Below are 26,007 nucleotides of genomic sequence, written 5' to 3' on the forward strand. Positions count from 1 at the left end.
GCTTGGGCCGGGCCTTGACGAGCCATTCAGGCACCGAGGAGGGTGAGAAGGTCCAACCCCACGCTTATCCGTTTGCCTCGATTATGAAGTGGGGACCAAAACAACGAGACTGAATAAACTGAAAACCTTTTCCGAAGAAAAGAAATTGTATTAGCGATGCTACCAAACATGACAGAGGCAGTTTTACCTTGTCAAACTTCAGGCTGGCAAATAGGTCCACAAAAAACTCGAGAACTCTGAACACTGAAATGTCTTACTTCTAGTAAGCTACTGGGTAATAAGTTGTGAAAAAAATCCCTAATGCTCCCCCAAAAGTAAATAATCTGTGCTTACGAGTCAAGAACAAGGATTATGGAAAGAAAACAAGAAAGTTCTTTAACTTTAGACACTCAATTTTCACACTCCACAGCAAAAGAATCAAGTTCACAGCAGCAAGTTTCTTCTTAAAATGTGTATTTTCAGAATTATAATGCTTACATTTTAAACAGTCTTAATACAATGGCTTTAGTCTAACAATATATTACAGAATAATGTGAAAAATGACTTTCATAGTAAACCATGAAAATGGAGTTAATACCTGCAGTATCAAAGTCACCAACTTGTCACCTTTTCCAGCCACAGAATCCCAGCAAACCATCAACAATGCTTTTGGGTCTTACAGCCGGACGCACAGGATGAATACATTTAGAGAAAGGGGCATTTTCATGAAAAATCAAATTTTGAAATCACACAGGAGATTTCTTTTAAAGATCACAGTTGACAATAAAACACTTTGATCAGCCTAGTTTGTTCTTTTATAAAAAGTTGTATAAGTTTTCATTTTATGTACACACCTGGAGTGTTTCATTTCATTTTATAACTCAACTTTAAACACTAAAGAAAAATGGACTAGAAGCCTGTGTGTCTTTTCTCCACTAACCCTTTATGGGATACCCAGCCCCATCAGCTAAGACGAATATGGGAACCCGACCCACTACAGGCTGGGCTGACAATGGAACTGTAGGTAGAAGTCATTTTCAGATTAAATACAATTTCCACATTACAATCAGAAGAGTTATAATTTTTCCAATCATAGGAGACCCTATGAAATTCACCAAAATCATAACCTATTTTCTTTTTCATTTGCTACTATTTACATCTTCCACAGATATGTGTAAAGTGGCTGCATATTCTGCTTCTTAGATGCACACTCAGTACCTGGCTTCACAATTGTTTAACAGCTGCTACACCTTTACCAACGAAACCAGCTTAGCTTGTCTCAAACACATAAGCCTTATTTTAAGCAAAACAAAAATCCAATTACCGCCTTTTAGTTAAAAAAAAAAAAAGACGAAGTTTTAGGTGATATTCTTCATTTCTGTTAAAAACAACAACAGAGGCACTCACGTAACTTAGATTGCAAAAGATCTTTTGGGTAATTAGGGGGTAAAAAACAAACCTGCGATAAATTTGACTTCATTCAATTTCCAGACATAAGAAACTACCATAAACATTTTGGATTTCCCCTCCATTTTTTTCTCCTCTAAATATGTAAGTAGTTAGAGAATTTCATCCTGGGATCAGAACCCAGCACAAAAGTCAACCAAAAATCAGGGAAGCACTGACTCACATTCCCCCTCCAGAAGGTGAGAGGGAACGCTACATCACACACGGAGCAAGGGCGCCTTCCCTGGGCTCCGGGGCTCACCACGTGGATGAGAGGCTTTTCTGACAGAATCAAATATCAAAGATCTCTTCATTCACAAGGCTTGGTGGATCTGTAGGGCAATCATCAATTTTTACAATAAAACAAACTTACGTAAGAAACCCTAAACTATCATTAGATTCTGAACTTCTAATTTGCCTAGTTTATCAGTTTTAAACTGTACATAAGGAAGGTAAATTTCTGAAAAGTTTAATTAAACATACAAGCATTTATCTTCTTTGTACACTTCTCCAATTTCTACAAATGAAAACCATGGTGGGGGGCGGCAGGGATCACCACCTTCATCCGTCAAGCGAGCTAAGGACCGCGCACAGAAAGCAGCTGCTCTGCTCTACGTTCACTTTGCCCTGCGCCTTCCTGCCCCACACCTCCAGCAAGTGGCATATATGCCAGGACAGTGGCAGCTGCTGCAGAAGGCTCCTTCTTCCCTACCGCTCACATGTCTGAGGTTACTCATGAGGACCCACCCTCTGCTGGACCGGCTACATTCGCATTAATCTGGTCAAGTTCAATTCCAACCACACTTTCCCAGTGAATTAAGAGTTCTCTAATTCTTATGTACAAAAATACATCGCTTTGGAGAGCTGGAAAAGGTTTAATACATACAACACTTATTTACAAGCTGTGACTTTCACACCAATAAAAACAAACACATGTTTATTTTGTCCTTGATTTTTGGTGCAACTTAAACATTACATCAGTTAGTTTGTACTTTTAAAAATAATAAATCGACCATATGTACAATTAAATGTACAACCTAGAGCAAAGTAATCCTTTTGCATGGTATGACTGCAATGTAGTGGACAGCAGAGAATAACAGTCCAAGTCTTTCGTCCTTCCTACACCCAGACTAGAAATACACTGAGAAGACCCCTCTAATCGTCATTGAAATGGAACCTCTTAATTTCTGAGACTTAAGGTGCAAAAGAAAAATATTCATCATACAGTTACATGTAAAGACTAGGTTTAAAGGCGAGAGAAAAACAACGTCGTAACCCCCACAGACACTATGACAATTAAAATAAATACACACTTAATTCCATGTGCACGTAGTACCTAACCCGCATCGGGGGAGGAGGGAGAAAGGCTCCAGAAACACTTACTTCCGAATTATTTCAACACCGAGTTCCTTCTCGTGCCCTGGTCTAGTCTCAAAGTACCTTTAACATGGCTCCAGCGGATGAATGCTCCAGGTCCGCCCAGTCTGACATCCCAAGGCACAGAAGGGGTTTTGTTCTTTCCCCACCCCCCCCCCAGCGCCATCCCCCTGCCCAGAAAGGGTGTTATTCTAGAAAAGCACAACTAGAGGATCTGGGGTAAAGGACTGTGTTTTACCCCTTAGGAGACATACAAATCCACCTGGTCCAGAGATCAGGCAGCCGTGTGACCAGAAAGGCACACACGTGTCACTAACAGGCCTGCAAGGCCTGCTGCGCGCCTACCTGAAAGAGCCCTGGGCTTCCACAGAGAACCAGCAGATGACAGGCTGCTCAGGGGAGAGCGCTAGAAGCTCTTTCCTGAGCAGAGGGTGAGGGAAAAGGCGGGGCTCTGGGCAAACACGGGAGGACAGCAGCACAGGCACGGGGCGATGAGAAAATAACAAGGCATCTTACACCCCAGACAGCACACAAGTAACGATGCAACCCAGCTGACCAGCTGTACACTGCAATTCTCTGATGCGTCCACGGCCAGACAGAATCACCAAAAGTCTGGTTAGAGCGAGACAGTTACAATCGAGTCAGGATCCCTTCGGCGTGCACGCGCACGCGGCCGGTCTGGGGACTGAGCCCTGGGCGTGGTCACGTGACGCTGACTTCGAGAACATGGTCGTCTTGGCTGGGAATGACCAGGACCTGCGTGCCCGCGCTGGCGTTGAAGGCCTGACCGGGGGGCAGCGCCCGGAGCCGGGGCATGGGCAAGCCCTTGTGCTCGCTGCTGGCCACCGAGCGCGTGCTGCCCCTGCTCTGGACGCTGCCGCTGTCCAGCTGGTCGTCCACGTGCTTGTCCACCGAGAGGCTGTCGTTTTCTATCCAGCTATCTGGAAAGCGCACAGGAAGTGAGATGGAGGCCGCCCCACGCCAACCTCTCCCCACCCCGGGGAGCCGCCAGCCTCCCGAGTCGCCCTTCAGGGCACAAGGATGTCGAAGGCGGCCTCGCCTTTGAAGAGAATCCAGCGCCTGGGCCCTGGGCGGACTGCTCTCCAGGCCAGGGCTCAGGACGTGTAGCCCTGACTAGTGTTTGGCCCTGGACACGGGCTGTTAAGCAGCAAGGCTGTCCCCATGCTCGTCTGCGGCCGCTCCGCACGGAGCTGCCCCTCCCACACGGGCGGTGCCTTCACCGCACAGTCCTTACCAGCATCCAGTTGTGACGAGTGCGCAGAGTGATGGGGCAGGTATTTAAACAGCCTGACGTCGGGGAGGGGCAGGTAACCCGCAAAGAGGGGCATCACCTCCATGCGGACTCTGTGAGTGGCCCGAGCAGCCACAGGCATGGAGATGACCCCGGAACTCTTCCCGCACACCGCCCAATTGCTGCTGTTGTCGACAACTGAAACAGAGAGGGGAAGCACCGTTTTCACCCCAAAAAAGGACCTTCAGTGCTCACACCAAATAAGGAACATCAACAGGCTCACACTCCACGATGAGAAGTCCAGAACCGGAGCGTATACTCTGTGTCTCGACGCCTTGTAACTGCACCTCAAGGTAAAACACATCTGATTTAATAAGGAAGATACAGGTGGGGTGCACAGGGAAAAGTCACTTTTTCCCCCTCAAGTTAATAAATGAGCAGCGATTCCATTCTGCATTCAAATCCCCCTGAACGCGCCGTGTGATGCTTCAAGAGCGCGGTCGCTCCGGCTGCAGAATGGGGGCGGGGCAGGGACGCTGGCTCCTCTGGGGGTGGGTCTGACCCCAACCCTGCCAAAGGCAGCTGTGATGGGATGGGAAGAAAAGATGCAGGTAAGCACTTAGCTCCTCTACGCGCACCTCGGAGAGGCTTACTATATGGCAGGCGCTATTACGAACACTAACTTAAACCACAGCTGGGATGTAATTCAGTGCGACTCGAACACCTAACTGAGCAGTCATTCAGAAGTTAAGGAGGACAGCTGTTGCTTGTCCTCGAGCAGCAGGTGACCTTGCACAGAGGTCAGAGCATCCCTGCCATGGGACACAAAGCAAGAGCCCAGAAGCCCATGACTAGACGCTCCACGAGCAAAGAAGGGGTGGCAGAGGGCGAACTTCCCACAGGTGGGGCCGGGGGGCCTTGGAGGATGGGCAGAAGCCAAAGCAGTATCGCGGAGGGGCACACCGGAGCAGTGGTTCTCCGAGCTGGTCCTCAGGGCACCCGTGAGGGCACGTTCCTGCCTTCCTCAGTGTTGACACGCCCTCTGGTGGGAAACGCGAGGGCCTGAGTGTGAGCTGGGGCCCCACGTGCACTCAGAGTCCAGGCATTGTGTTCTTCGCCACCACAGACTTGCAGGAAAAGACCGCCAGTTTTAGTTAAGGATGCCCTCACGAAGCAGTCAAAATCAATCTAATTTTATTAATTCAACCCTTTCGTACACATCTCTTTTTCTAACTTTAATTTTGAGATGATTAGAGACTCACAAGAACTTGCAGAATAGTAGAGAGAGGTCCGTGCACCCGTCACCCTGCTTCCTGTAACATGGGAAGCGGGCCTGGCCACAGCACAGGCCGCCAGGCCACTGAGCTCCCTGGGGCCTCACCAGCGAGCTCGTCAGCCTCAGGCATCCGGCAGACGCCTGCTTATAAATGAATGGCATGAGCCGGGCACTTCTAAGAAGTTGCCCATGATACAGTTCAAAACGCTGATCAAAAGTTATTAGCATTTTGGAAAACCTGCCTTTGCCACTGTGAGCTTGGCAGGGTCCCGGCACTCCAAGACTCTCGTGATGGGCCCAGCGTGAGCCTGAGACCAGCACAAGTTTGTGGCCCTGAACAACGAAAGGGGCTGCACAATTCAGGAACCGTGTTTCGCAAATGACGGAGGCGCGGGGCTACGAAATGTGCCCGGGGAAAAGATCCTTCCAAAATGCGAGGCAGATGAAAGGACTGAACGAGACAGCACGAAACGCTCCCTCGTGTGATTTCAGATTCCACGTTGTGACCAGGCTGTCAAGAACTACCGCTTGTTGAGTCTTGGTGGAGTATCAGAGAACATCCACAGTTATCTGAAGGCTGTTCAGAGAGTGCTGCCTTTACCAATTACGAATCTGTGCGAGACTGGAGTTTCTTCATCTACCTTAACCAGTACAGGACATCACCAGATTGAATGCAGCAGACAGGAAAATTCAGTACCTGCCATGAGCCAGACATTAAAGAGATTCGAAAGGCTGCAAAACGCCATTCTTCTCGCTCTATTTACTGTTCTGGAAAATAGTTCTTTTTCAAGAGTATTATCAGGTAGTGGCTTCCCTATTATTTTAAAATAAGTAAATAAATATTTGCCTCCTTAATTACTTTTAGAGCATTAATGTCCTGACGCCAATACCTGAGAACCACTACTGAAGAAGCCCAGGCCCAGGAGGAGGGGGGCTGCAAAGGGGTGTCTGGCAGAGACTGGGGAGGGTGGAGGGCCCGGGCATGTCAGGGTCGGGGTGCAGGTGGCGGGTGAGGGGAAAGGGAGTGAAAGGAGGCTGGAGGGAAAGGGCAGGAGCATGACTACAGGACGCCTGGCCTGCTCAGCGACGGGGTCTGGGCTCTGCTCCGGGGGGATGGGCCTGACTCACGGGTAGACAGGACAGGGCAGCTCTAGGCACCGCTGTGTGCTCAGCCCTGAGCCCCAAGGCTGTTCGAATGGCTGTTAGGAGAACGACTCCACAGTAAGCAGGCTCAACATCCCGTGGGCCCAGGACCATATCATACACTGGAATATTCAAACGTGCTCTTTCAATTCTAGAACGTTCTGTCTTCAGACGAGGAACACTACACTTTGTGGATGGCAGGGATGAGCACAATAGCCAGTGGAAAGCAGCCTCTAGACCCACCTTCGTACATAAGCTTCGTTGAAAAATAGTCCTCACGTTCCGTCAGCGCCTCATCCTTGTCCGCGTCCGAGAGGTCCGAGAGCCGCGTGATGGACACCTCCAAGGAGCAGAGCGAGCCTGTCTTACAGAGCTCTGTCCCTGGAGGGGGCGATATCTCCGCTCTCACACTGTACAAGGTCTGGGCGAGAAAGGAGAGAGAAGGGCACAGGAGACATAAGCCATCTGAAGAAATGTTGTTTGGGGCCACCACGGTGCCGCCCGCAGACTCGAGAGAGAACGGACCAGAGGAGGAGCTGTGCGTTCGCTGCCCCTGACCGCTGACTCCCTGTAGAGATGATGCCCTCAGGAAGCCCCACCTCAAGAGCCTTAAGCTCTCTTCCTAACGAGAACGCGTGCAGGCATCTCAGGAGGAGGAAGGACGGCCCGTGACCCTGCATGGGCCTGTCACCCACAGTCAGGGTCAGATCCTGCTTCAGGAGCCTCCGCCATCCATCGATCCACACTGATTTATCTGCCCAGGCTGCTTTAAAGCCGATTCCAGACCTGTCACTTCACCCGTATATACTTCAGGATGTGTTACTAAACAGTACGGACGTTTTCTTAACAAAACACAATGCCATTATCACAACTAGCAAAATTAACAGGAGTTCCTTGGAAAGGTCCATAATGAACCTTCTCTATAATGCTTCTTTCTCCGTGACCTGTCTGGCAGTCGCACGTGTTCACACTTGCCCACCACCCGGGACAAAGGCCTCAAGCCCGCACAAGGGATCACAGCCCAGGCCCCCCACACGTGGCTGCCCCCCTTCTGAAGAAGAGAACAGCAACACCAAAGGGGCCGATGGAAGAGGCCCTGGCCCGAGCAGCTCACGGCCAGAGCCCGCACGGTCCGCAGGGCTGCGAGGGCAGCCAGACGAGCGCGACTGTGCTGAGAGCTGGAGAGGCAGCTCCAAGTGACAGAGCGACGAGGCGGCTGCGCTCCTAAGTGCGTGTCCTCGCACACGGCTTCCTGGCTGCTCTCGGGAAGGAGGGGCGGCTGAGCCTGCGTCAGCAGCAAGGGGCCTGCTGACAGCAGCCGCGGAGGCTGCGGGTACAGTGCCTAGAAGTGAGCTCCCCAGAAATCAACTCGGCAGATTTTCAACAAGGGCGCCAGGACCATCCAACGGGGAAAGAAGGGTCTTTTCAACGAGCGGCATAGGGGCACCACATGGAGAGAATGAATCTGGACCGCCACCTGTCACCATACATAAAGTTACCTCAAAGTAGATCGTAGACTGAAATGTAAAAGCTAAAACTATAAAACTCTTAGAAGAAAACATGGGAGTAAATCTTTTTGAACTTGGGATAAACAATGATTTCTTAGATCCTACACCAAAGTACAAGAAATAAGAGACTAAGGTTGGACTTCACCAAAATTAAAAACTTTTGTGCTTCAGAGGAAACCATCAAGAAAGTGAAAATACAACCACAGAATGGGAGAAAATATCTGCAGATCGTATGCATGATAAGGGACTGAACATACAAAGAAACACTTACAACTCAATAAAAAGACAACCCTACTGAAAAATGGGAAAAGGATATGAACAGACATCTCTCCAAGACGACACACAAATGGCCAAAAAGCACAGGAAAGATACTGAACACCATGGGCCATCATGGGAGACCAGCTCACGCCCACTGGGATGCCTGTGATCAAGGGGCAGCAAGAACAAGTGTTGGTGTGAGTGTGGAAACTGGAACCCTCACAGGTTGCCCGAGAGAATATAAAGTGATGTTTCTTTAAAAAACAGTTTAACAGCTGCTCAAAAAGTTAAACCCAGAGCTACCATATGACCCAGCAACTCCACCGAGGAATCTACCTAAGAGGATGGAACACACACATACACATAAAAGCTTCCACAAGGATTCTCACAGCATTATTATTCATAACAGTCCCAAGGTGGAAACAACCCAGATGTCCAGCCACAGGTAAATGGAGAACAAAATGTGGCCTATCCACACAATGGAGTATTATTCACCCACAACAAAGAATGGAGTCCTGAACATGCTGCAAAATGAATGAGCTCTGGAAACATCCTGTCACGTGAAAGCAGCCAGTCTTGAGAGGATCGCACATAACACGACTGCACCTGAACAGGCGAAGCCCAGGCACACTTGCCTCTGGATCAGCGGTGGCCCAGGGTGAGAAGAGGAAGGAGCGGGGGTGAGTGTGAACGGGGCACAGGCTTCTTCTTGGGAGGACGAAAAGGGTGCTAAAACACGATCATGGTGCCGGTGGCACAGCTCTGTCAACACGCTAACTTCCCTGACGTGCACACTCCAAATGGGTGAACTTCATGGTATAGAAATCAAATCTCAATGAAGCTTTTTAAAAAACGTGGTATCTGGGGACTTCCCTGGTGGCGCAGTGGTTCCGAATCTGCCTGCCAAAACAAGGGACACGGGTTCGAGCCCTGGTCCGGGAAGATCCCACATGCCGGGGAGCAAATAAGCTCATGCACCCCAACTACTGAGCCTGCGCTCTAGAGCCCGCGAGCCACAACTGCCGAGCCCACGCGCCTAGAGCCCGCGCTCCGCAGCAAGAGAAGCCACCGCAATGAGAAGCCCGTGAGCAGCAACGAAGAGTAGCCCCCGCTTGCCGCAACTAGAGAAAGCGCACGTGCAGCAACGAACACCCAACGCAGCCAAAAAAGAAAGGTGGTATCTGTATTTCTTATCCTCAGAATACCGGTTTTGAAGAGAGCAATCCACCAGGTATTTTTCTCTGGCCTTTAACTAAGCTTGTTCAGTTCGAAAGGAAAATTTTTCCTATGCTCAATGTGAAAAGGAAGCAAGAAAGACAGAAAATAGTGGAAACTGCTAACTAGTGTTAATCATCATCTGCAGTAAGGAACCCAGATTAAATTTATGCAGACTCTTTACCATACGAATAACTTAATGTTCAGCTGCTATTAACAACACAGCAAAAAGGCACCTGTCTGTCCAACGAAAAGAGGAACTATGCTAGTGATTACGTTTAACTCTAAGGCTAATAAGGAGAGCTCAAGGAAGCAGGAGGGTGGAAACAAATAGTCTTCTGGTTGGAAGGAGGTGTTGAAAAAATTGCTAACGTCAAGAGCTATACAAACACCTTCTCAAATAAAGTGTTTGACGATCTCAGTCGTAAAGAGAAGAAAAGGGAACACCCCAAAAGTTGTGTATCCACATTTTGATTTACCTAACACCAAACCCAATCATCTCAGTACAGAAACAAAACACAACTACTGCCTTTACTCACCTAGGTCTAGGCTGCTTTTAGCTCCACACCTAATGTGCGGGTTAAAGAAAATCTGCTTTAAGTAAGTTTCCATAATACTTTCAGTTTTTCTTCTAAAGAACTAGAGACACAGCGGCTAATGCTCAAGATAAAAGGACTCTAAGAAACGGGTGCAGGACACAACTAAGTCAGCGCTAAGGCAGAGAAAAGGGAGGAGAGGTGGGGTCCTGTCTCTGGAGACGACCGCGCCCAGCGGGAGCCGCGCAGGAGGGCACGAGTGTCAGACCCGCCACCGGACCGGACCTCGGGCTCTAACTAGCCAGTCAGGGCCTCCAGGCCCCAAGTGCTGGGTCTTTTCTGCGACTGGTTGCTTCATTATATTGAAAGCTTTTGTCTGATTTACAGAAGGTAAACAATATGATGCCTTCTTCCATCTCGCCACCACACAAGCCCACCAGAAAATAAGGCAATACATACCAAAAAATTGTCCACTTGAAATTCGTAAGTATAGGGCTTTAAGGAGACAGACAGCCGCTCCTCAGAAGCTGGGGAGAATCCAACGGAGAACCGGCAGTGCAGGGAGGGGGGAGGCTCCTGCGTCCACTTCAGCTCCCAGACAAAGAACACCGCCTGCCTGCTGTGGATGCGCTGCAAGGGAGTCGGCCGTCACTGCCCGCGCACGAGACACAGGCGCTCAGTCCCGGGGGCGCCTCCCGCCAGGGGGGCGAGAGGGTCGGGGGAGGCGGTCCCCCAGGGCCCGCTTCCCCACACGCCGCCTGCACTGCCCCGCCCGCCTCCCCAGCACTGCCCTCAGCTGCCCTCGAGGAAGACTGCCTCGAACTGGTCAAAAGGGTCTCAGCCTTTGTGATTCCATAAGCTCTACAGCACAGGGGATTATTTTAAAAAGCATAAAGAGCGGTTACTAGTATTCAGTATCCCATACATTCCCAAAGTGGGAAATGTCATCAAACAGTTAAAGGGACATCCTTACACCCACGCCAACTACTGTGTATTTGCCACTAAGTGAAGTGAGGAAGGGAGCTGGCGCCACCTCAGGCAACAGTCCATACCTGTAAGCACAGTGACAGACCTGGGAAGCATTTGAAATGGGTCAAATGCTGGGAAAAACCCTTTGAAAATGCTAAAGATCAGACATCCGTTAAGAAAACCTTTGATCTTCTAAACACTCAGCACTGACTGTCTAAAAACACATGCAACCAATGAACAGAAAAAACAGGGCCAGGATTCAGCCAGACAGTGTGAACGTGAACGTGACTCCTTCACAAAGCTACCCCGACACCTGAGAGCCCGTCGCTGGGCAAGGCAGTCATGTACGCGGCAGCCACTGTTTCTGGCGGTGATGGCGTCCACGCAATCAGCATGAGACTGATCAGGACAAGCTTGGAATAAATCTGTGTGTGGAGTCTGACAAATGTAAGATTTAATTTTTCTAAAAATACAAATATCAACCTATTTCTTACTCCATGTGCTGTGCCACTCGGCCCACAGCGAACCGCAAACATGCACATCGCAGCAACACAGCTGCATGTCAGTGCGTGCTTCCCACTGACCACCAGCAAGGTCGTTCCCTACAGGGAAGGGCTCAGCTGAAGCACACGGTCACTTCCATCAACATCACTACACTCTTGTTCTCCTCTGTGTTCTGCTGAGAGGTTTGTGCTCGGTTCTAGGAAACGGTTACCTGTTCGGATTCCGTGTTCAGCGGTACTAGTCGCAGGTTGGTACTATCACCAGTATCCACGAGATGACTATCTGACAGCTGAAAGTCGAGTTCTGACAAATTCTGGACACACACTTGAACATATTTCCTAAAGGAGAAAAACAATAAGATTTTGCCATTTAAGAACTTTATTAAATACAGTTTGGCTGTATTAAGAAGATGTTCTGTAAGGAATCAAAAAAGTGACACAGGAAAATAAGAACCAGTTGTTAACATGTACTTCTACTTTTAATTTCACGTGTAAAAGTGTCAGAAAAAAACCAAATCTTTCTATGCAAGCTATCTCTTAGGAAAAATGGGTTTAAGAATATTCTGTTTTGGATACTTTATTACACGACTGTAAATGATTTTCCTAAACATACAATAGCTTGCAATGAGTCATGGAAGAAAGAGTAACGATTACTCTTCATCTATAGAAGTAACAATTACTCACTGACAAACAAGGTCAGTACAGAATTCACTTGAATTTCTGTTACACGTAAAGAGGAGTTTTGAAAAGCCAGGCTCAAATAAAGCAACCCAGATTCTCTGTAGAGCTGTTGGTGTTTTTAACCACCACACACTGAGTCTCCTGAGGCGGGGACAGGTGAAGCACAGGATGACACCTGCAGACTTCCTTGTCCAAAAACTGAATCTGAACCTAGTCAAGCCTCTAAAGCCGCAGCTCTCAACCGGCGACAATGTCTGGAGCCATCTGTGGCCCACACTAAGGGTACGGAGGGCGAGGAGTGCCCCTGGCAGAAAGCGGGGCCAGGGGTGCCGCCAAACAGCCACAACACAGGGACCTGGCCGAGCGTCGGGAGTGCGGAGACCGCAAGCCCCCCTCTAGAGGTGACAGACAGCAGCCGACAGGGAGCTACTTACACAAACCCACGAGGACGTGACCAGGGGAAGCCAGAACGGCAACTGACCCAAGTCTGGCAACGGGCCAATGGCTTGAAAACAGGGGGAGGAGGGATGAGAAGGGATCTCAGAAACAGAGGGGACTGTGTTTGAATCCCACATCCTACAAACCAAATCTGAGTATGGGCTGGGCGCTATAGGACCCAGGGAATTACTGTGAATTTTAACAGGTGGACAGTGGCATCATGGCCATGAGAAAACATGCTCAGCGTCACCAAAGCCAAGCTCTGAACAGTAGGGCCTGCAGGTAGGGGAGCCTGGGAAAGGGGCCTGAGGTCCTTTACCGTGTCCCGGATGACAGCAGGGAGTGCGTGGTCCTGAAGGGCATGCTGAACGTCAGCGAGATGACGGTGGAGTAGATGGACCACGGGCAATCGATGGACACCTGAGGAGAGACGGGGGACAGGCGTTCAGACCCCTCATCACACGGGACAGGCACCGCCACCACCATCCATCCAGATCTGTGGTGGCTGCCCATTTCCTAGACATTTGATGTCTTTACCATTTCTTATCCAGAGAGATAAACCCCATTAAACATATACACAAACAAAGGAGAGAGAAATGAGCCATCGGCACGGTATCAACGGCTCCGAGCAGACGCCGCAGCCCGCAGTGCAGACCCTACCCCATTATTCTCACGGGCGTGTGGCCATAACGCCAAATGTGTTTTTAATGTGCAGGAGGTTATGACAAAGTGCTTTTAGTCACTCATGTGCAGATTATACTAATCAATCATTAACTATTACAAATCAAGGGAATTACCCAAACTCTTAATCCACAAGACACTGAATACATAACTGCAAACCAATTTGGGGCTGTCGTGTGGACCAATAAGCTATTAACTTCCTTAAGGGCAGAAACCAGTTCCCAAGCTTGTATTTTATTTCCCCCCACAAAGGAATATACTGAGTACAGAACGTGCGCTTATTGTTGTAAGTAGCATCTTTGCCTCCTGAACTCTGTATCAGATAAGGAAGGAAGAAATTTCAAGGACTGAAAATTAAGACATTCTTTTTGAGATCCTGCCTTGCCTGGTATTCTATGCCATAATCCCTTTGAAATGACTGCTTCGATTAGCCTTTTATCCTACTGCTTTTGTGCATTCACTTCTTTTTTTAAAATTGTTCAATTTATTTAAACTAAAAAACAAAATAACAAAAAAACAATTCATCCATTTCTCTCAACCCCTACTCCACGCCTCGGGCAGCCACCAATATGTCCTTATCTATGAGCTTGGTCTTTATTTTTACTTTTTGAGATTCCACATATAAGTTAGATCACATGGTATCTGTCTTTGTCTTCTTTCACTTAGCATAATGCCCTCTAGATCCATCCACGCTGTCGCAAATGACAAGACTTATTCTTCTTTAGGGCTGAATAATATTCCTCTCTCTGTGTGTGTGTGTGTGTGTGCGCGCGCGTGCGCGTGCGCGCGCGCGCGTTCATCTTTATTCATTCATCCCTGGTGGATGTGTAGGTTGCTTCTATATCTTGGCTATTATACATAATGCTGCAATGAACACGGGGGTGCAGGTATCTTTTTTAGTTAGTGTTTTTGTTTTCTTCAGAAAAATACCCGGAAGTAGAATTGCTAAATTGTATGACAGATCTATTTTTAATTTTTTGAGGAATTTCCACACTGTTTTCTACAGTGGCTGCACCACTTTACATCCCCCCCCACCAATAATACATGAGGGTTTCCTTTCTGCCGACACTTATTATTTGTTGTCTTTTTGATAATAGCCATTCTGACAGGTGTGAGATGATTATCTCATTGTAGTTTTGATTACATTTCCCTGATGATTAAGTGATGTTGAGCATCTTTTCATGTACCTGTTGGCCTTCTGTATATCTTCTTTGGAAAAATGTCTGTTCAGATTTTCTGCACATTTTTAAATTGGACTGCTTGGTTTTTTTTTGCTATTGAGTTGTATGAGTTCTTTATACGTTTTGTTTATTAGCCACTTATCAGACATATGATTTGGAAATATTTCTTCCATTCAGTAGGCTGCCTTTTCATTTTGTCAATAGTTTCTTTGCTGTGTAGAAGCTTTTTAGTTTGATGAAGTCCCAGCTGTTTATTTTTGCTTTTATTGCTTTTGCTTTTGGTGTCAAATTGAAAAAATCAACATCAAGGCCCATGTCAAGAACTTACTACCTGTGTTTTCTTCTAGGAGTTTTATGGTTTCAGGTCTTACTTTCAAGTTTTTAATCCATTTTTAGTTCATTTATGTGTACAGTGTAAAGTCCAGTTTCACTCCTTTCTATGTGACTCTCCAGTTTTCCCAACACCTTTACTGAATGTCCTTTCCTCATTACACATTCTTGGATCCTTCATCATAAACTAATTGACCATATATGTGTAGATTTATTTCTGGGCTCTCTATTCTGGTCCATCGATCTATGTGTCTGTTTTCATGCCAGTACCACTCTGTTTTAATTACTATAGGTTTATAATATATTAATAGTTTGAAATCAGGGAGCATAATACCTCCAGCTTTGTACTTCTTTGTCAAGATTGCTTTGGGGGACTTCCCTGGTGGTGTAGTGGTTAAGAATCCACATGCCAATGCAGGGGACACAGGTTCAATCCCTGGTCTGGGAAGATCCCACATATTGCGGAGCAACTAAGCCTGTGTGCCACAACTACTAAGCCTGTGCTCTAGAGCCCGCACGCCACAACTACTGAAGCCCGCATGCCCTAGAGCCTGCGTGCCACCACTACTGAGGCCCACGCGCTCTAGGGCCTGTGTGCCGCAACGACTGAGCCTGTGCTCCACAACAAGAGAAGCCACCGCAATGAGAAGCCCGTTCACTGCAACAAAGAGTAGCCCCCACTCACCACAACTAGAGAAAGCCCGCGGGCAGCAACAAAGACCCAACGCAGTCAAAAAAAAAAAAAAAGAAGATTGCTCTGGCTATTTGGGGTCTTCTGTGGTTCCACACAAACTTTAGGATTGTTTCTTCTATTGCTGTGAAAAATCCCATTGGCATTTTGATAGGGATTGCACTGAATCTGCAGACTGCCTTTTACAATATTAATTCTTCCAACCCATGAGCACAGACTACCTTTCCATTTATTTATGTCTTCTATTTCTTTCGTTAATGTCTTCTGAGTTTCAATAAACAAGTCTTTTACCTTCAGGGTTAAATTTATTCCTAGGTATTTTATTTTTTGATGCAATTGAAAATGGGATTGTTTTCCTAATTTCTCTTTCTGACAGTTCATTGTTAGTGTAAAGAAATGCAACCGATTTATGTGTACTGGTTTTGCATCCTGTAACTTTACTGAATTTGCTCACTAGTCCTAACAGTTTTTTGTGTTGGAGTCTTTAGATTTTTCTCTATATAATATCATATCATCTTCAAATAGTGACAGTTTTACTTCTTCCTTTCCAATTTGGATGACTTTTATTTATTTTTATTGCCTAATTGCTCTAAGACTTCCAATACTATGTTAAATAAAAGTGGTGGGCATCCTTGTCTTATTCCTGATCTCAGAAGAAAAGCTTTCAGCTTTTCACCATTGATCACAATGTTGGCTGTGGGCTTGCCATATATGGCCTTTATTATGTTGAGGAACATTCCCTCTGTTTTTATCATAAATGGATGCTGAATTCTGTCAAATGCTCTGTCTGCACCTATTGACGAGATCACATGATTTTTAACCCTTCATCCTGTTAATGTAGTGTATCACATTATTTTGTGGATGTTGAACCATCCTTGCAATCCTGGAGTAAATCCCACTTGATCATGGTGTATAATCCTTTTCATGTTTTGCTGAATTTGGTTTGCTAATATTTTGTTGAGGATTTTTGTACCTATGTTTATCAGAGACACTGGCCTGTAATTTTCTTTTCTTGTGGTATCCTTGTCTCGTTTTGGTATCTGGGTAATGCAGGCCTGTAAAACAAGTTTGGGAGAGTTCCTTCCTCTTCTATTTTTTGGAAGAGGTTGAGAAGGACTGGTATTAACTCTCTGAATGTTTGGTAGAATCACCAGCGAAGCCATCTGTCCTGGACTTTCGTTAGTTGGGAGGTTTTTTGAAAACTGATTCAATGTCCTTACTAGTAATCAGTCTGTTCAGATTTTCTATTTCATCATGACTCAGCCTCGGTAGGTTGTATGTTCTAGGAATTTATCCATTTCTTCTAGGTCATCCAATTTATTGGCATGTAATTGTTCATAGTACTAGTCTCTTATGACACTTTGTATTTCTGTGGTGTCACTTGTAACATCTCTTTCATTTCTGATTTTGCGTCCTCTTTTTTTCTTGGTGAGTCTAGCTAAAGGTTTGTCAATTTTACCTTTTCAAAGAACCAGCTCTTAGTTTCACTGATCTTTTCTATTATCTTTTTAGTCTCTATTTCATTTGTTTCTCCTCTGATCATGGTATTTCCTTCCTTCCACTAACTTTGAGCTTTGTTCTTTTTCTAGTTCCTTGAGGTATAAAATTAGGTTGTTTATTTGAGACATTTCTTGTTTCTTGAGGAGGGCATTTATTGCTATGAACTTCCCTCTGAGAACTGCTTTCACTGCATCCCATAAATTTTGATATGTTACATTTCCATGTTCATTTGTTTCAAGGTAGATTTTTATTTCTCTTTTGGTTTCTTCTTTGACCCATTGGTTCTTCAACAACATGTTGTTTAATCCCCACATATTTGTGCAGTTTGCAGTTTTCTTCATGTAATTAATTTCCAGTTTCATACCTTTGTGGTTGGAAAAGATGCTTGATATGATTTCAATCCTCTAAAGTTTATTAAGACTTGTTTTGCAGGCTAACGTGATCTATCTTGAAAAATATTCCATGTGTACTTGAGAAGAATCTGTATTGTTGTTTTTGGATGGTATATCCTGTAAATGTCTGTTAAATCCTCTAGTTTAACATATTTAAGGCCTATGTGTCCTTATTCATTTTCTGTCTGGAGGTTCTATCCATTTATGTAAGTGAAGTATTGAAGCCCGTACTATTATTACACTGCTATTCTCCCTTTAGATATGTTACTATTTGCTTTGTATTTTAGGTGCTCCTATGTTGGGTGCATAAATACTTATGAACATTGTATTTTCTTATTGGATTGACCCCTTTATCATTACATAACACCCATCTTTGTCTCTTACTACAGTCTCTGATTTAAAGTCTATTTTGTCTGATATAAGTGTAGCTACCCCAGCTTTTTTCCATTTCTGTTTGCATGGATACCTTTTTACATCCCTTTACTTTCGGTTTGTGTGTCCTTACATCTAAAGTGAGTCTCTTGTAGGCAGCTTATAGATGGGTCTTGATTTTTTAATCCATTCAGTCACTTTGTCTTTTGAGTGGAAAATTTAGCCATTTACATTTAAAGTAATTATTGATAGGTGTGTGCTTACTGTCATTTTCTTAATTGTTTTCTGGCTGTTCTTAAAGTTCCCCTCTGTTCCTATCTCCTTCTCTTGCTCTCTTCCTTGTGCTTTGATGACTTTCTTTAGTGGTATGTTTATATTCCTTTATCTTTTGTGTATTTACTATAGGTTTTGCTTTGTGGTTACCATGAGGTTTATATGTAGTAACTTACATCTATAACAGCCTATTTTAGTTAGTAACAACTTAAGTTTGATCCCATTCTAAAACTCCGCATTGTAACTCCCCCCTCCAACATTTTGTTTTTGAGATGTCACATTTTACATCTTTTTATCGTGTGTATCCCTTAACTAATTACTGTAATCATAGCTATTTTTACTGCTTTTTTTTTCCACCTTCATACCAGCTTTATAAGTGATTAATCCACTACATTTATCAAATAGTTACCTTTCCAATGAGATTTATTCTTTCATGTGTTTCTGTTACTAATTAGCACAGTTTCTTTTCATCTTAAATAAGTCTCTGACATTTCCTGTAGGGCTGGCTTAGTGGTGATAAACTTTAGTTTTTACTTGTCTGGAAAACTCTTTATCTTTCCTTCAATTCTGAAGGATAACTTTGCCACACAGAGTATTCTTGGTTGGAAGTTGTTTGTCCCCCACCCCCTCCCCCAGCAAGGTTAATATATTGTGCCACTCTCTTCTGGCCTGCAAAGTTTCTGCTGAAAATCTGCTGATAGTTTTATGGGGTTCTCTTGCACATAACAGATTCTTTCCTTGTCTTTAACTTTTGACATTTTACCTATAATGTGTCTTTGTGTGAGTCTCTTTGGGTTCATCTTGTTTGAAACTCTCTGAGCTTCCTGGATCTGAATGTCTCTTTCCTTCCCCAGGGTAGGGAAGTTTTTAGCCATTATTTCCTCAAATAAAATTTCTGCCCCTTTCGCTCTCTCTCTTCTCCTTCTGGGACCCCTATGATGTGAATGTCTGTCTGTCTGATGTTGTCCCATAAGTCCCTTAGGCCATCTTCCATTGTTTCCAACCTTTTCTCCGCTCTGATTGGACAAATCCCCCTGCTTTGTCTTCAAGTTGACTGGTTCTTTCTTTGCTCCATCTAGTCTGCTGCTGAACCCCTCTAGTGTATCTTTCAGTTCGGTTACTGTGCTCTTCAGCTCTGAGACTTCTATTTGGTACTTTCTTATACGCTTCTCTCTCTTTGTTGAAGCTCTCACTGTTTTCCTCCATTCTTCTCCCCAGTTCGATGAGCATCTCTATGAACATTACTTTGAATTCTTTACCAGGTAAATTACTTATCTCTGTTTCATTAAGGTTATTTCCTAAGGTTTTATCTTGTTCTTTCATTTTGGAACATACTCCTCTGTTTCTTCATTTTGCTGGTCTGTGTCACTTTCTGTACAGTAGATAAAACGACCACCTCTCCCAGTCTTGAAGGAGTGGCCTCGTGTAGGAGATAAACCTTGTTGTTCAACTCTGCCCCAGCTCTTGGCTGTCTCTCAAACCTTTGTGCTTGTCCAAGCAGCCTATTGTATTTCTAGTGGCTCCCAGGAGTTGAGGGTGTGCCAAGACCTGTCAGTGTCCCAAAGGGGAGGGTCTCAGCAACTACCTTCAGGCTGTTTGGAAGCCAGACCCTCAGGCAGCAGCTTTTAACAGTATGCAAAAAATACAGTCCCATGGGACCACAAGCACACACTTCTACCCTTGGGTTGTTCAAAAGCCCTCGGAACTGATATCTGTATTGTAAGACATGGGCAAACGCAGAAAAAGCATGATGCTAGTGCCTGGTTCTGTGAGCTGACGGACTGTGGATTTAGGATCAAAGTCATGGGTCTCTCAAATAACTGTCAATAAATACCAGCACCAAAGCATAAAATCTTAGCACTTCCTCCTTGCTAAGTATGATGTGATGTTTCAGGGAACAGAAAGTAAAAGCACACCGAGACACAGAACCCCCTCCAGCCTAATCACCAGGACAAATGGGCCACAAAGGCAAGGTCACTGCCCTCTAAGCAAAAACTGTGTCTCTACAATAAACCGTCCTTCCTCGAGTTGGGACAGAGAAGTTAAGAGCCTGTCTTTGTCTTTCCAAGATGCACCCCTCATCTAAGAAGGGGTGATTCACAGCCATAAATGCTAAACCCAACCCGAGCTTGTGGTACAGGGACTGGAAACCTGCCACCCCAACAGAAGTCATCTTGTATGTACTGTCTTTCAAAGCAAGTGGGACACGCAGAGGCTGCCCACAGCGCTGCACCGTCCCAGCCCCTCCTTACTTTGTGGTCCATGGTAGCCATGCAGTGGCCAGCTTTTTGTGTGTCCTTATGCTTCCCATGGGGCTCTGTCATCCCCAGCATGGTGCTCTCCCCTCCAGTTGCTGGAGCTGAAGGTAAAGAGAGAACTTCCAGTTCAAATTCGATCATGTGGTATGCAGGCGCAGCCGGCAGGCTGATGCTCGTGACCTTGTCAGACGACTGAACCCGGAGCGCAGCGTCAGAAGCCTTTTCTAGGGAAGACAGGAAAAACCACCTGTGACACAGTCCCCTGTGTCCTGGCTCCCTCCCCTCCAGCAGGCGATGGGCCCAGCGGTGAAGTTCCAGCCCAGCTCCTGCTACTCATACACACACGGAAGAGTGTAACTGGGAAGGATCGCAGAGGGAGGGAGACAGGAAACTCAGGAGCAAACCCCCGAAGACAGAGAAGCACTGCACAAAGGCTGTGCAGCTGAGCTCGGCTCAGAGAACCGTCACCGTGCTCAGTCTGAAGGCAGAAAGGAGACACTTCGCACAGCCCGCCCGAGACCACAGGTGTCCCCACAGGACATGCTCCCACTCCAACCCACCACCAGACCAACTCCCACTGAGAAAGAGAGCTGCATCCTCCCCTCTCCAGACCTCGTGGCTGGGGACTGCGGGAGATGGGACTGTTTTAGGGCTTCCAACCAGTGTCTTAAAAGGCTCATTTGCTTTTTCTTTCTGCTGAGGAAAGTCGAGGAGGGTGGAAGGAGGCCGGAGGCCAGCAGGGCATCGCCATGGAGCGTGAGCCCAGGCAGTAACGCTGCATCACGAGACCACAGCGAGGTCAGCACCGCCAGCCACTGAGCGCGTGCACAGCTCTAAGTCTATTCCCCTCCAAGGTAACGCCCCACCTAGGGGAAGGGTTACAATCCACCTACAGGTGGAACATGGCCATGAAAGAGCTGCAAGGAGAAGCGGGCCTCAGATGCCACCTGAGGAAGGCAGGGATGACAGGCTCCTTATATCCTCACGGTGCATGACAACGCCAAGAATCCACCTTCGCCAGGTGACTGCTGCCTTACCTCTCATGTTGGAGTAGATCACTGCTCTGTTCTCTTCATGACCCAGGATAAGCATGGCTTCTACATTGCTGAGCTGAAGGCTGTCCCCGTTTTTTACTGTATAATGGCCAGTAGTGACAGTGAACTTGACCTTCTGAGGAATACCAGCCAAAAGGCTATCTAAAGGGAAGAAGACAGCAATAAGCATCACTGCCAACCAAGAGCGCCAGTGGAAGGCCTACCGTGAGTTAAAGAGCGCTGCTTCTGCTGCTAGAGGCGACCCGTTCACTGCACACTCTCCATAAGGTCGCCCAGCGTCCACCCTCAGCGCTCACCTCAGTTACGCGGTCTGCAGCGTTGAGGGGTCCTCGCTGGGCACAAAAGGATCTGAGAGCCTCAGGGACCTTATCACCACTTCAGTTTAGAGAGTTAGCGATTGTGGTGGCAATCGTGTCTACGAGGGTCTCAAAACCTACCCGCTAGCCAGTTATTGAGAGAAACTCAGATAACGACACTAAAGAAAAGCCTAATGAAACCGCATGTGCTGCTGCTATTCAGATTTCCCTCTGGCCTTTCCAGATCTCTGGTTCACAGCAGCTCGACAGAAGATACGGTACACTTCCTCCTGGATGGAAATGGGGGGCGGCAATGGGCTGAGGCTTTCTAAGAATCGGCTCCAGGGAAGGCAGAAGGAAGAAGACAAAAGACAAGACACAAGGTGGAGGAATAACAGAGAAGAGAGAGAGAGGGAGGAGAGGCGGGAGGTGAGAAAGGGAGTGCGGGCTGGGGCAGGGCGGGGGCGTGAGCCAGCACCTCCCAGGCTCTCCCAGCTGCAGGGCTCAGCCTTTCTCACAAAAGGTAAAAAACTACAAATAGAACTACCATATAACCCAGCAATCCCACTACTGGGCATATACCCTGAGAAAACCGTAATTCAAAAAGAGTCATGTACCACAATGTTCATTGCAGCTCTATTTACAATAGCCAGGAGATGGAAACAATCTAAGTGCCCATCATCGGATGAATGGATAAAGAAGATGTGGCACATGTATACAATGGAATATTACTCAGCCATAAAAAGAAACGAAATTGAGCTATTTGTAATGAGGTGGATAGACCTAGAGTCTGTCATACAGAGTGAAGTAAGTCAGAAAGAGAAAGACAAATACCGTATGCTGACACATATATATGGAATTTAAGGGGAAAAAATGTCATGAAGAACCTAGGGGTAAGACGGGAATAAAGACATAGACCTACTAGAGAATGGACTTGAGGATATGGGGAGGGGGAAGGGTAAGCTGTGACAAAGCGAGAGAGAGGCACGGACATATATACACTACCAAACGTAAGGTAGATAGCTAGAGGGAAGCAGCCGCATAGCACAGGGAGATCAGCTCGGTGCTTTGTGACCACCTGGAGGGGTGGGATAGGGAGGGTGGGAGGGAGGGAGACAGAAATATGGGAACATATGTAAATGTATAACTGATTCACTTTGTTATAAAGCAGAAAATAACACACCATTGTAAAGCAATTATACCCCAATAAAGATGTTAAAAAAAAAAAAAGGTTCTCTGAGGGAAGAACCACTGAGATACTGCTGTGTTCCGCACCTGAGGGCCTTTCCAGGTAGCCAGGGGAGACGCTTAAAAGCATAGAAATAGGTAGTTTAGAGAGATTAGATAGAGAAAGCGCTTTCTTGATGTTTTTTCCTCAAATGGAAGCAGCAAGCGAATAAATCCATTGTTTCTAGCCTAAACCACAGCGCCACTCGCTCCTTAGTGTTTTACTGAAGTGCCACGTGGTCTTCAATAATCTGTTTACACCAACTCCTCCTAATTGTAGGACTTAACAGAAAGGACAGCAGCACTGAATTTCCCAAATGCCAAGCCCGGGGGTCAAGGTTAATCAACACTTTCAAAGGAAAAGCCTTTTGATCCGAGCACAGACCCGTACTAATGTAGCATCCGGCCTCTGAAATGGAACTCTAAGCAGGAAATTGCATTTACTTATGAAATTCTCTGCAGTAGACATCAGCTGAGATTTAGCTCCTCTTTCTCAGCTAATGTTTAGTAAACATGAAAGTAGCAATTACAGAAAAGCAAATATTCAGATGAACAAAAGAGCCAGAGTCAGTTCCCAGGCAAAATCGCCACGATGCTCTCCAAACTGTCTCTTACAGAGGGACACAGCTACAGAGGGCCGCAAGCGTGACGCTGCAGAGAGCCCTCCTTCCACGTGCTCCCTTAAAGGAGCCAAGTGCAGCGCAGAACCCCCGCAGAGCCCCCGCGGCCCACTCACCGGCCAGCGGCTCCACGTGCAGCTGCGGCTCCTGCGAATACACGTCATACTGCACCAGCGGGTAGATGTGAGGAAGGACGAACCACACCGGGCCCACCGAGGCGCACAGCTGCCGCAGCGTGTAGGTTCCCGGCTCCTTGGCCTGGGGGCAAAACCGAGCATTTACACAGCCGTCCCCGTTCCTGCAGTGACGAGTTTCTCAAGGGGAAGCTGAGCCATAATCTCTGAAGTGACCGCTTTTCTCACCCTCTTTATCCTGCTGCTCTGTGCTAACACGTCTACACGCGGGCTGTTCAAAAGATCCCTCAGCATCTCTCAGTTGAGGACTTTCTGAGTAACTGATGCTTAAGTTTGACTTTATGCTTAATAATGCATTCTCAATTTAATAAGCTTTATCTGTGGCTTTCTCTTCTGCAAAAGGTATTTAATGGAGGCAGGGAGCATGAAATTTAAAACCTGCTCTAAGACTAGACTAAAAACACACATGGCAAATAGCTGCACTTTCCACTGGCCTCTTGGGTCAGTGGAACTAACAGAAGCCGCTGCACTGGAGGAAGATCTGTATCAGAACGGGCCAGAAACAACTGTTTTGACATCCATCCGTGCAGCCACAAAAGGAGAAGAGAGTTGAACATGAAAGCGCCACCTTCTCTGAAACTTCCTCATTTTAGCAAATGAGGGTGTTTTCTAACACAAAGGGAAAAGTCTAACTAAATCCAGTGAGAACACAAATAATTACCCATGTCAAGAACTTCATTCAAAATTTATCACCTGCCTTACAATTATATAAGTACAAAAGGTTTTTTCAAAACATCAGTCTGTTTTTCTTTAAGGATAAAAATCAAAGCCAGGTGAACAGGACAGAGACGTCTACTGGATTCCCAGCTTCTTCAGAGGGTTCCTGCACGTGCCACCCGCTCCGGCCCCCCCTGAAGAAAACTCCCCGCCCAACACACACCTGCGTCCTGAACGTGATTGCGTTGGGCCCCGGCTCCAGGGTCACGGCGGTGCACTTCAGCACGTGGGCCCCAGACTCCAGGGCGGCACCCGAGGGCGCTTCCAGGGACGCGCCACTCTCCTGCTTCCTTAGGAGCACGTGGACATTTTTGCAGATAATCCCTGTCGTGTGCAAGGAATTGTCGGAAGGACTTCTCTCAAACATCTCGCAGAGCTCCAGCGCGGGCAGGCTGTTCTGGGATGTGGGGAAAGGCGAGGTCTCTGCCGGGAAGCTGACAATCCCGTTGGCCGTCTTGTGCTTGGTGAGCCACTCGGCAGTCTTCCGGTAGTTGTTTTTCTCGATGCTGAAGTGGACGTTGATGGCAATCTGCTCCGCGTGGACAGGCACGGGCATCTGACTGCACACGGTTATCTCCACGGACAAGACACCACCCACGTGGACCACAGCATTGGAAGGGGTAAAATGGAGGTCTCTCAGTTGTGCGAAAGGATGCATAGGGAGCACTATTTTGTGACCTGTAAACACACAGTGCCATGTTTTACTTCCTAAGTCACACTTCCAGATGCTATAGAGACTGCAGGACTGGGCACCATCGGGCCCGTGGGAAGCAATAACGTGCAAAAGAGATGGTTCAGACCCTCCCAACCTTGTGCCATCTTCACACACCAAAGAGTTATTTGTCAAAAAGAGAACAGAAACACATGCCTAGATAACTCCTGGAAATCATAAGACCTGAAGAAATTAAGGTTTCTAACTCCTGTTTTGGCAAACCCAAGAGAAATACAGGTCAACTAACTCCTCAATTTCAAAACAAGATTTGTAAAGCCCAATTCCTAGAGCTGTTTCAGGGGATCCCACCACCTTCCCACGCACAGAAAGATTCTCCAGTAAAGATGCCCAAACCCCCCTGTACATCTGGAAATGAACCCAGGTGTGTGCCACCCTGTGAGGCCAGCCAGTGAAGTGAGAAGCCAGGAGGGCGGCAGGTCCCCAGCCCCAGAGGCACCGTCAGGGGAGAACCCACTGCATCCTCCAACTTCCTTTCCACAAGCACTGGTGTGTCTAGAACATCCACAAGGCCACTGGACTGACCAGTAAGGGAGACGGTGCCGAGACTGATGCCATAAAATCATAAGAAAACAGGGACAATCATGGAGTATTTTCTTCACGGAGACGCCATGGAAAGCTGGCAGGAAAAGCGTAACCGCACAGTCTCACGTGTGCGCCACACACAGCAGGTTCGGCACACAGCTCTACCATGACCACTCTGGGCACATTAAAGGCTCTAAAACACAAATCAGTACCACGCTGCCCCTGAGAAACCCATGCAGACGGCTTGATGTGTGTGACGCGCACCCCAGCAGGCAACGACCACAGCAACCCGAAGCCAAAACCTCTGGAAACACTGGCTTTCAAGCAGTTAGCAACCGCTATGGACTGAATGCGGTCCCGCCAAAATTCTTAAGTGGAAGCTCT

At 46.8% G+C, this 26,007-nt stretch overlaps 1 protein-coding gene across 2 annotated transcripts in view; it reads right to left on the reverse strand.

Annotated features, from left to right (window-relative positions):
• Positions 1-2,978: 2,978 nt before the first annotated feature.
• The window catches only part of TRAPPC10 (trafficking protein particle complex subunit 10), an 88,885-nt gene continuing 65,856 nt past the window's right edge, over positions 2,979-26,007 (reverse strand). Inside the window, exons 14-23 of one of the 2 annotated variants that reach the window (XM_060010245.1) lie at positions 24,532-25,046; positions 23,574-23,715; positions 21,297-21,455; positions 20,254-20,360; positions 12,901-13,001; positions 11,675-11,801; positions 10,450-10,620; positions 6,717-6,894; positions 4,058-4,252; positions 2,979-3,743 (exon numbers count right to left, since the gene is read on the reverse strand). In XM_060010245.1, coding sequence (XP_059866228.1) covers positions 3,505-3,743; positions 4,058-4,252; positions 6,717-6,894; positions 10,450-10,620; positions 11,675-11,801; positions 12,901-13,001; positions 20,254-20,360; positions 21,297-21,455; positions 23,574-23,715; positions 24,532-25,046 — 1,934 coding nt within the window. In that variant the 3' untranslated portion in view covers positions 2,979-3,504. Of the gene's footprint in view, positions 3,744-4,057; positions 4,253-6,716; positions 6,895-10,449; positions 10,621-11,674; positions 11,802-12,900; positions 13,002-20,253; positions 20,484-21,296; positions 21,456-23,573; positions 23,716-24,531; positions 25,047-26,007 lie in introns of both variants that reach the window. The other variant, XM_060010244.1, reaches the window with a different exon arrangement.

Source organism: Delphinus delphis, chromosome 4 (assembly GCF_949987515.2).
Source record: "Delphinus delphis chromosome 4, mDelDel1.2, whole genome shotgun sequence".
Taxonomy (NCBI): Eukaryota; Metazoa; Chordata; class Mammalia; order Artiodactyla; family Delphinidae; genus Delphinus; species Delphinus delphis.